The following is a 12,045-nucleotide window of genomic DNA, read 5'->3' on the forward strand; positions in this document are numbered from 1 at the left end:
CTAATAGATAATTAGTTCAGGGATAAATTTACCTTAATAATTAATTTTAACTATTTTAAATTAAGCTAATTCTTTATTATTAATCTTTAATTCAAATTTAATTTTTTTTAATGTTAATTTTTTGAACATGTCCTAAATATATATACTGGTGGTAGTACAAGTGTTTGTATTGTAAACTATGTTATCTCTAATCTTTTAATAATCATAATCCCATCCTCCTCTTTTTAAAATACAAAATAAAAACACTTTTTTGTTGCGTAATATTTAGATGCAAATATATTTTTTATATTCATTAATCTACTTGTTTCATACTTATTAGTTTTTCTTTTTATTGGTCTAAAGTAAACACACAAAATGTTTAATTTGTTTATGTCCCTGCCAACGTGGTTCCAGAAAATAGACAACAAATTTAACAAATATTAAATCTACAAAACTATTTATGATTGAGGTTGAAGTTTTCGTCATGAAGACTAAATGTAAAACAAAAGAAACATTAAGACACTAAAATTTTTAATTAGCCAGAGCCCAGAACTTTTATATGAAATTAAGCTTTTCGACATGCAGCTCATCAACCCCAAAAGGAACGTTTAAACAATTTCTGAAAGGATTATAAATCGTAAAGTCCTAATTTTAACACACATGTCAGACCCGGTCACGTGAACACGAATATATATTTAGTATAATTGGCAATAGTAATTAGTATTGAACCTTCAAGAATTTATGAAAACAATATTCCACCCAAAACATGGACAAAAAAGGTCACACACGCCCTAGCTTCATAACAACCCCTTTGAGAGAGGGACTGTTATTATAGAAGTTGGAAGTTATAACAATCAAGTTATATCAAGGAAAGAAAGACAGATTAAGGAAAGGAAAATAGAATACAGTGGTAGGTGATTATATATCAATACAATGAAGACGACTTCCGATTTAAATTTTGATTTATGTCAAGCTGTTAAACAGCATTCCACACATTCTGTTGATACACACAAACATAGAAGTCAAAAGAATCTGTCTATTAAACAGCTTCTCTTTGATTACTTGTAAAGTAATGATTCGGAGAAAGCTTGTTAACAATCAAAACTTAATTAAAAAGCCGTCTTAATTGTATTTACCGCCATGAAAGAAAAGAAAAGGAGAATAGAAAGCTATAAGGGAAAGGAAGATCTGAGGAAATGAGAATAAAAATCTGTGAAGGGAAAGGAGAGGAAGATCTGAGGAAAGGAGAATATAAGAGTTTAAAAGGAAAAGGAAGGAAGATCTGAGAAATGAGAATAGAAAAGTATGAAAGAAAAGGAAAGGAAGATCTGAGGAAGAAGAATTGAATAAAATGGAAGGAAAATAATATCTAAGAAAGGAAATAGAACTGTATGAAAGGAAATGAAAGGAAGATCAGATAAAATGAAATGGAAATGAGAAAAAATGTCAAAAGAGTAAATCAATTTGATAAAAAATGAAATAGAATGAAATGGTTGATTATTCTTTAAAAGTAAGACGATCGAGGAAACTTCTCGTCTAAAAAATGATGGTGTCATGTATAATTAGAAAGGAATGTGAATATGAGTGTATAACAAATATGTATGTGTATCCCGGTATTCAGATAACCATATAGAAGATCAGTAAAAACAAAACAATCCAAACCAAACCCAATCTCTTATTTATCAAAACTTTATCAGCTGACACGTTGGTATGCAGAGCCACAAAAAATGCCTTGTAATTGATAAAAATAGTCTCCAAGGACACCTTTTTCACTGAATTGAACATCCCTCTAACCATCTATCTTTCTATTGGCTTTTCGTTTGAATTTAGATAAGATATTTTTCCACGCTATCAATCATACTCTTAACTCTAGCTAGCTAGAAACAAAGAATATTTTTTACAAGAAATCGTGTTATCTTGCAAGAGAAAGCGAGCAGTCTAGTCTAAAAAGAGGAAAGTCCAAAATTATTAGAAATATAGAATTATAATCTGAGAAATAGTCCGTCCCTCTCCGCCCGTCTCTAGTTTAGAGACGTTCATCTCTAGAAATAGAGAAAGCTATCTCTAGAAGTTAAGAAGGTCATCTCTAGAAATAGAGAAGTTTATCTCTAGAAATAAAGAAATATATTTCTAAAAAGAGATAAGTCTATCTCTAAAAATGGAATAGTCTATCTCTAAAGGTAAAGTTAGTCAATCTCTAAAAAAAGAAAAGTTAATCTCTAAAAATAGATAAGTCTAACTGAAGAAAAAAAGAAGTCTATCTGATGAAAGAGAGAAGTCTATCTGATGAAGTCTATCTCTAGAAGTAGAGAAGTTCATCTCTAGATTTAGAGAAGTTTATCTCTAAAAATAGAGAAGTTTATCTCTAGAAATATAGATGCGTATCTCAAAAACCAGAGAAGAATAGGGAAATCTATCTCTTGTCTAGAAATATAGATGCATATCTCTATAAAAAGGTCTCTACAAGTCTACACATTACATAAACAAAGATATGATCCCTAAAAATGAAGATCATGTCAAAATTATCATCGTTAAATAAGTTTTATCTCAAGTTTCAAGAATTAAAGTTTAACTTTTACAAAAAAAGTTTTTGCGCTTTCCTAAATTATACGTTAACAAGAAATTGCGAAGTTGGGACTACAGATATACCATGGGAAACTATTTTATAATATCAGGGTTTTGAAAAATATTGGTGGGGAGGGGGTTCAAGCAGTATGGAAGTTGAAGTTTAGTTTAGTTTAGTTTAGTTTAGTTTAGTTTGGTTCAGTTTAGTTCAGTTTAGTTCAGTTTAGTTTAGTTTAGTATAGTTTGGTTTAATTTAGTTTAATTTAGTTTAGTTTAGTTTAGTTTAGTTTAATATATTTAGTTTAAGTTGTCTTATTTAACCAAACGAGGGGGTTTTGTAATTACAAAATATCTCAATTATATTTACACATTTTTTGTTTTCTTATCAGTTAGGTTGAGTACCCTCTGGTTCAGTGTTTTTGCTCTTATATATTCAGTATTCATCCAACCATATCCAGATCTGTACACTGTACAGTTCTTATATTCATCCATATTCAGATCTGTACACAGTACAGTTCTTATATTCATCCAACCATATTCAGTTCTGTACACAGTACAGTTCTTATATTCATCCATACTCAGTCTTGTACACTGAGTTCTTATATTCATCCATATTCAGTCTTGTACACTGTACAGTTTCTATAATTATCCATATTTAGACCTGTACACTGTACAGTTATTATATTCATCCATATTCAGTCCTGTACACTGTACAGTTCCTATAATTATCCATATTTAGACCTGTACACTTTACAGTTCTTATATGTATCCATATTCAGTCCTGTACACTGTACAGTACCTATATTCAACCATATGCAGTCCAGTACATTGTACGATTCCGATATTTATCCAACTATATTTAGACCTGTTCAATGTACAGCTTCTATATTCATCCATATTCAGTCCTGTACAATCTACAATTCCTATATTAGACCATATTCAGTTCCAATATTCATCCAACCATATTCAGTTCTGCACACTGTACAGTTCCTATATTCAACCATATTCAGACCTGTACACTGTACAGTTCCTATATTCATCCAACCATATTCAGTTCTGTACACTTTACAGTTCCAATATTCATCCACCCACATTCAGTTCTGTAGACTGTATAGTTCCAATATTCATCCAACCATATTCAGTCCTGTATATTGTATAGTGTATAGTTCCTATATTCATCGATCCATATTCACATCTGTACACCGGATAGTTTCTATATTCATCAAACTAAGTTAGTTATGTACTCTGTACAGTTCCAATATTCATAAATATTCAGTCCTGTACAATTTACAGCTCCTATATTTATTTCACCATATTCAGACCTGTACACTGTACACTGTACAGTTCCTAACTTCATTCAACCATAAACAGACCTGTACACTGTACAGTTCCTATATTCATCCAATCATATTTAGACCTGTACACTGTACAGTTCCTATATTCATCCAACCATATTTAGACCTTTACACTGTACAGTTCCTATATTCATCCAACCATATTTAGACCTTTACACTGTACAGTTCCTATATTCAACCAAACATATTCAGACATGTACATTGGTACAAAGGTGCATTTACTAGGCCTTGTTTCAAATTCTTTGTTATACTTTTATATTAAGAAATTTAGAAACCAGATTTATAGGAACTGACCGTTGTATTCATGAAGCTCAATGGTTTAGTATTAATCAACACCTGAACAAAAAGTAAAAATTTCCACCATGAGACCATTATACAGCTCCCTCTTTCTACCCTCCCACTGATATTAACAAGGCTCCCCCCTGGGTGGCCGACTATCAATAAACATTCACAAGAAACGCCTAAACTACTTTTTGCATGCACAAACTGTTCTGTAAAATCTAGATCAAGAATCTCAAAATATAATTGACTGAGATTCATAAAACTGCATGGAATAGGAAAGCGACGGTCAGATTCAACTTTTAAAACTCAGGAATAATTGTGGAGTGTTAATCACTTGCTAAGTTTATTTGCCAGCTATTAATACAACTACTTGGTTTATAACAACATCATATTCTCATAGGAATGCTTAATGTCGTCTTCCTATTTCAGAGTTTTTTTTTTTTTTTTTTTTAACAAGGGTGTCGTTCAGAAAACAAATGAGCAGTGAATAACCGATATGGAACGTTCGAAGAACAAAATTTTCAATTTTTAAAAACGAATTTTAAAAAAACGAACGTTTTATTATTGTGCGAACTTACTTGAAAAAAACGATCGTTTTTTTAACTGAAAAAAAACGATTTTATTGAATGAACGATCATACTGAACGAACAATTTTACTGAACGAACGATTTTACTGAACGATCGTTCAGTGAGAAAACGAACGAAATAAATGGAAAATGTTAAGAACGAACGAAATGAAAATAAACCGAACGTGCCCATCTCTACAAATATGAGATTTTTTTAATTATTAATTAATTAATTTAATTAAATAATATTGTACAATTGACTAATTTTTAATTAAACTTACAGGTGCTGTCCAAAATAAATTTTTTTATTTAAAAACAAGTAATTGAAGTGCTGAACAAAACAAATCATATTTTTTTTATATTTTTTAATACAGTGAAACCCTTAGTAACGAATACATCGGAAGAATTTATCAAATGTCGTTTTGACAATTTTTCAATGAGTTTTATACTATATTACGTTAATTTCAGTATTTGCGAAAATAAATAAATAGCCATGAATATGCGGGAACAGTTTTAAAGAGTTCCATATAATCATTTAATTAAAAAAACTAAATATCTGCTACATTCCATTATCAGAAAGTGAAGAATACGACATTTGATGAATTCTTTCGATGTATTCGTTATTAAGGGTTTCACCTTAATACCAACTTTTTTTTACTTATATAATATCTTTAATTTGAAAAGATTTAAAAATATTTTTACTAGAGAGAAATAAGAGTAATGACGACTTTTTAACCTTTAATATTTATCAACTTTCACATTTAATTGGTTTTTGTTTATTGTAAAAATAACGTCTTTTAAACCAATCGTTCAGGCCGAAATAATAAAGATCTTAAACTGTCTCCAAAAGTAGGGATTAAAAAAGTGGGATTCAAACTTTGGTTCACTTTATTATCCCGGCTGAAATCTGAGCAGCAGTGTTCCAATGCGTATGCTAAAATTGATTTATTGCTTTTTGTTTCACAATCGGACGAAATTAGCGAAGATATGCTCGTTGTTAACGTTAACGATCTAAACCAATACAAGACTAAAATAAAAACGAACTTAAAGGGACTACAAAGGAAAAATGAGTTGATTGAGACCTAAGTTCTAATTGATATTCTTGTCTCGAGATATTGATATAAAACTGTGTCGAAGTTATACCAAAACGGTAAGATTTTGTTAGAGATTCCTAGTATTAAGCAGATTAGATTCAACAAATACGCAACCAACCTGAAAACGACGCCCATCAAGGAGCCTGAGAATCTCAGGTTGGCTCATTTTATTATTTGAATTTAACAATTTTTCATTTTTAATAGATATAATTGATAATATTATTTGTACGTCCAGATCAAATGACCAGAACTCCAACCAATGGTAGTAATGTATTTTTGTCACGTGTCTCCGTCTTTATCATGTGACCAGTATATTGCACTACCATTGGAGGGAGTTCTGGTCACGTGATACGGACGTATATTTTACATATATACGCTTTGGTATAATTTTGATACAGTTTTAAGTCAATTTCTCGAGACAGGAACATCAGATAGATGTCTTATAGGTATCGTTCAACGCCTGAGATTCTCAGGTTTCAGCCTTTAATTTTTCCTTTACAGTCCCTTTAAACGAACAAGTTTCTATGAAAGACTGATAACTTATAAAATAAATAAAAGTGATTGGGTCTAAATAATGAACTGGAATATAAATCTGATCTAAGCGTAATGAGTACAACCCACAATGTGGGGGGCACTAGTTAAAATAAAGTTAGGAAGTTACAACCCCTTTATCTGTAGGCTTGAGTTGTCAATATAAACTCTAAGATAATATTGAAAGTGTTTAATTAATACTTAACGAGGTAAGCTTAATGTGGGAATAAAGATTTAGGATTTGCTGGTTACAGGGGACACAACTTCAAAGTCGTGCTTTTGCTCCAAATCACGGTTTGGAACTATCTATTCCTGGATTACGTTAAAAAAGATAAATTATTATTTATTAGAGTGAAAAATATAATAAATAAAGTATCTAATCTAACTTGTTAAAGTTCTTGGTTCAAGCCCCATCCGCCTGGAAATATTATATGTTTTCAATCATTACTCCTTTAATAGAAGAGATATTAAGAACAAAATGTGTTGAATTTCTAATAAGGAATTGGAAAAATTAGGTTTTTTAGGAGCTACAAGGTCACAAAGTGGTCCAAGTAACGTCGCAACAATTTTAAATTTTCTTTCTGCTTGTGGAGTGTGAATAAAATGAAGAGGGAGAAGGTAGACAGATAGTTATTTACGATTAACGGAAAGGAATTGAGTCTTTGCCACAACTCTGTTTTTTAAATCCCTATATCTTAACAACCCTATGTTGTAGACCTTAGATATTTCAAACTATGACTTCTGTTATATCAAACAATCAAAGTTTGAAATGTGTTGTAGACCTTAGATATTTCAAACTATGACTTCTGTTATATCAAACAATCAAAGTTTGAAATATCAAACATAATTTGGTTGTGATATATAGGTATTGAAAATAGGGATTTGTTTCAAAGACTCAATTCCTTTACAGGGGAAATGGGGATACATTGCATTTAGATATGACATGATTTAAACAAATAAAACTTTTAAGATTTTATTTTTTAAAAACTTTGTCTATGCCGTGGTTAATTTTATAATAGCTTTGAAAATATGCAGTAACAGAAACATTAGAAAGATGCTTGTTTAAGACTCAAGATATGAACAACTATCATAGTTTCATAATCATAAAGAATAGCAATTGTGCAGTGTGCACAGACATAAAATATACTTAAGATTTCTCAAATGTCATCTTCGATTATGTTCCAAGATTTATGATTTCCAATGTATACCTACAAAAAAATTCAAAATAAAGAACAATTACAATTTAAAATTTATATTGCAAAGAATTGAAGAAAGTTTTCAAAATTTGTTAACACTTTTATTTCATCTTTTCTTCTTTAATTAAAATATTTTATTATTAAAAAGGAATATATAACTTTAAAATTTGATTTTCATCTGCAGAAAAATACTGATTTGACATTTTGGTTTAATCCGGTCTTTTTAATCAGAAAGATCTTCAGTAGAAACTTCTAAAGATAACTTGGTGACATTTATTTCAACATGAATGTAAATAAAATAACTGAGAATGTTTGAATAAATGTAAATAAATATCCATTAACCCTATTCCCGCTGGGGGGGGGGGCAATTTGACCCCCCCCCTGCAGTTTTTTTTACATAACTCAAAAAGTATTGGTCTGAGGCTGTTGAAATTTTCTGACTTTTCTTACATACCCAAAGCCCTCCCTTTAGGCCTAAAACCGGGCTTTAATACTAACTGCCTAAGAGACTTGAACGGTGGAATGGGTAGGTAGCGGGATTACGTCATCTGAGTGGGAGGGAGGAAGTATTAGTTCTGTATTGGTCTTCAACAAGGATGGACGTGGGTCTAAGAAGAGGAGAAAGGAAAAGAAGAGGACCTAAACCTAAACCTATAACTCTAGGAATGTCCAAATATCGAAGAAAAGAAGCAAATGCACGAGAAAGACAAAGACAGGGTGAAATAAATAAAGGGTTTGAACTACTAAGAGAGAAGGTTCCTCACCCTGTATTAAGTAAAGGTAAATGTGAGAAACTACGTAAGATAGATGTTCTCCATGTTGCCATCAGTTATATCAGAGCCTTGGAGAATATTCTAGAATCTGGAGAACCAGGGATAAACGATTTTGCAAACTCTTTGTACAGTGTTGTTCCACATAATATATTTACACAGACAGACACACAAACTAGGCAGACAATCCCACACACAAACTCAGATCAAGATAATATGAAATCAATACCTGGATGTAAAACCAAGATCTCAAACATATCAAACAAGAGAAAACTACAAGATCAGGGAATACAAGAGCACAAGAACAAGGAGAGACGAGGATTTAAAGACAAGAAGATGGGACAAGATCAAACTTCTAAACAGACAAGGTAAATTCAAGTCATATTATTAATAAATACTTCTTGTTCAATATCTTGAGATTTGAAAATATAATATTTTGTATTTCAGGTTTACTGGGTTAAGATCTAAACCTATTCTACTGGGAGAGAGAACAGATAATCCTGGTGAGAGAAGGTTTGATGAAACTCTTGAACCTGGAGATACCTTGCATCAGTATTTTAGTGATATTAGTTTCAGCTCCTCAGATTCAGATATATTTTCAGATACATCTTTATTAGATTCTGTATCTGGATCTATTCCAACTTTAGAATCCATGATTTCGTCTCTTTCATCCTCAGTTTCTGATCAATGTGGAAACCTTGAGGTTCGGAGTATTTTGATCCAACCCTCTTCCTCATCTTCATCCTCATCCTCAGACTCGTCTTCGACTTTAGAAACCTACAGATCTCAGTACACACAAGAGTACAATGAGTACAGAGATAATTCATTTGATTCTGGGATATCAGGCCTAGGTTCAGATATTGAAGTAGTGCATAGTATGGAGTATACAGATAATTCTAAGTTCGGAATTATTGACACTTTCTCTGATCCAACCCTTGCTGTATTCTAACCAATAATGATAATTGTCTTTATTTAACCAAATTAGGAATATTAGATGAGTTTATGTAGTTTATTTTGTTCACGGAAAATATAAGTTTCTTTATGCATATCTTAAAAGATATTATATTTAAAGAAATCATTATTCAAATGCGCAAATAAAATCTTAAATCTGAGAATGAATCAATGAATAAATCTAGAGATAGAAATATAAAGTTTTGGAAATGGTAAATTAGAACAAAGTAGGAAGGTTAGAGAGGTTTGGAAGGTGGAATAGAGGATTGAACGGAGAGAAAGGTTGAAGTTAGAAAATAGTAGAGAGTGTGCATGGAAGTGATTAGAAGATGGAACTAGAAAGGAGTAGAGAGGGCAGAAGGGATTAGAAGATGGAACTAGAAAGGAGTAAAGAGGGCAGAAGGGATTAGAAGGTGGAACTAGAATGCATTAGAGAGGGTGGAAGGGATTAGAAGTCGGAACTAGAAAGGAGTAGGGAGGGCAGAAGGGATTAGAAGGTGGAACTAGAATGGAGTAGAGAGGGTGGAAGAGATTAGAAGACTGGAACTAGAAAGGAGTAGAGAGAGTAGAAGGGATTAGAAGGTGGAACTAGAGAGGAGTAGAAAGGGTAGAAGGGATTAGAAGGTGGAACTAGAAAGGAGTAGAGAGGGTAGAAGGGATTATAAGGTGGAACTAGAAAGGAGTAGAGAGGATAGAAGGGATTAGAAGGTGGAACTTGAAAGGAGTAGATATGGTAGAAGGGATTAGAAGGTGGAACTAGAATGGAGATGAATTCATATTAAGGGAGGAGAATAAGATCCTAATACTGAAAATAATGGGACAAGAAATAGTTTTGTAATTAGTTCAATTAATTAGTATGATTGTGCACAGTTGGATCAGTTGCAGAGGAATAATCTTGATTTGTATAATTATTAATCAATTTTATCCTAGTATGCATCATGCATGATAGTTTTAACTAAATTATTTTATTCTTTAAAGATTTCAAGCTCTTTGTTGAATTTTGAACCTAGGTTTATGACTTTTTATTAAAGTTTTAATACTGAAAAATAAAATACTCTTTAAAAGTAGATTCCTAGAATATGCGGGCAAAATAAAGGAGAAGCTCAGAAAAAGTACATATAATGTTTAAATGCATATTTTAACACAATAATGCATAAAACCAGTTGAATGAATTATTAAGGAACATGAAGGAAACATTTACTAAAAGAAATGGGTTGGCTTGTGTCTTTGGGTTTAATTTAGTAGAGAAGTATAAAGGATGGGGTTTAGTTGAACAGAGAAGTATAAAGGATGGGGTTTAGTTGAACAGAGAAGTATAAAGAATATGTTTAGTTGAACAGAGCAGTATAAAGGATAGGTTTAGTTGAACAGAGAGAAGTATAAAGGATGGGGTTTAGTTGAACAGAGAAGTATAAAGGATGGGGTTTAGTTGAACAGAGAAGTATAAAGAATATGTTTAGTTGAACAGAGCAGTATAAAGGATAGGTTTAGTTGAACAGCTAGAGGCACAATGGAAAGGTTTAGTTTAACAGACAAGTATAAAGGATGGGGGATAGTTAAACAGAGAAGTATAAAGGATAGGTGTGGATGAACTGAGAAGTATAAGTGATAGTTGAATAGAGAAGTATAAAGGATAGGTTTAGTTGAACCAAGGAATAGGTTAAGTGTTGAAAAGAGAGGTATAAAGGATAGGTTTAATGTAAAGGTGAAGTATAATGTTAGTAAACCAATGTTAAAGGTTAAAAATATTTCAAAATTACCAAAAGAATATTTTTGAAAAAAACAAGAATTAGGGATAGAGTTTTTACGGTTGTTTGATTGATAAAGTATAAAGGAAAGGGATGGATGTCCGAGGGAAGAATAATACTGAAGTAAAGTGTTTATGTGAATGAAAGATGACTAATCTAAAGATAATTAACGTTATCAACGTTCTATCTCAACCTTTCATTCTATCTTCAACCTTAATCTCCTTCCCCTCTAATCAAATCTTTCAAACCACTCTCTCTAGGTTTTAGTTCTTCCCTCTTTAGTATACCATCCTATGCTCATCCTTCTCATCTCAGTATACCATCCTATACACATTCTTCTCTTCTCAGTATAACATCCTATGCTCATCCTTCTCTTCTCAGTATACCATCCTATACTCATCCTTCTCTTCTCAGTATACCATCCTATACTCATTCTTCTCTTCTCAGTATACCATTCTATACTCATTCTTCTCTTCTCAGTATACAATCCTATACTCATTCTTCTCTTCTCAGTATACCATTCTATACTCATTCTTCTCTTCTCAGTATACAATCCTATACTCATTCTTCTCTTCTCAGTATACCATCCTGTACTCGTTCTTCTCTTCTCAGTATAACATCCTAAACTCATTCTTCTCTTCTCAGTATACAATCATATACTCATTCTTCTCTTTTCAGTATAACATTCTATACTCATTCTTCTTTTCTCAATATACCATTATATACTAATTCTTCTCTTCTCAGTATACCATCCTATACTCATTCTTCTCTCATCCTATACTTATCCTTCTCTTCTCAGTTTACCGTTCTATATTTGGCTTTATTCTCTTATAATGTTTTTAACCCTCTAATTAATTAAGTGTCCCCTTTGCTATTACTGTAATCCCTTTCTCTCAGATTTTTCTTAACTCGTTTTCATTTTTTGCTTTCCTTGCCCCATTTGGGCATCCTGCACCCTCCCCGTTTAGTTTAGTTTAGTTTAGTTTAGTTTAGTTTAGTTTAGTTTAG

The 12,045-nt window shown here is 31.8% G+C and overlaps 1 protein-coding gene across 1 annotated transcript; it reads left to right on the top strand.

The window, feature by feature from the left end:
• Positions 1 to 8,149: 8,149 nt before the first annotated feature.
• On the top strand, positions 8,150 to 9,422 carry LOC111700418 (uncharacterized). The gene is made up of 2 exons (XM_023471305.1): positions 8,150 to 8,706; positions 8,786 to 9,422. The coding sequence occupies exons 1-2, from the start codon at positions 8,165 to 8,167 to the stop codon at positions 9,285 to 9,287; spliced, it is 1,044 nt and encodes a 347-aa protein (XP_023327073.1). The 5' UTR covers positions 8,150 to 8,164; the 3' UTR covers positions 9,288 to 9,422.
• The last annotated feature ends 2,623 nt before the right edge of the window (positions 9,423 to 12,045 follow it).

This window comes from Eurytemora carolleeae, unplaced genomic scaffold (assembly GCF_000591075.1).
Source record: "Eurytemora carolleeae unplaced genomic scaffold, Eaff_2.0 scaffold349, whole genome shotgun sequence".
In the NCBI taxonomy this organism is placed as follows: Eukaryota; Metazoa; Arthropoda; class Copepoda; order Calanoida; family Temoridae; genus Eurytemora; species Eurytemora carolleeae.

Coding starts and splice junctions, on each gene's coding strand:
- LOC111700418 (XM_023471305.1), top strand. CDS start 8,165: ATGGACGTGGGTCTAAGAAGAGGAGAAAGGAAAAGAAGAGGACCTAAA. Junction 8,707..8,785: donor CAAACTTCTAAACAGACAAG/GTAAATTCAAGT, acceptor TTTGTATTTCAG/GTTTACTGGGTTAAGATCTA.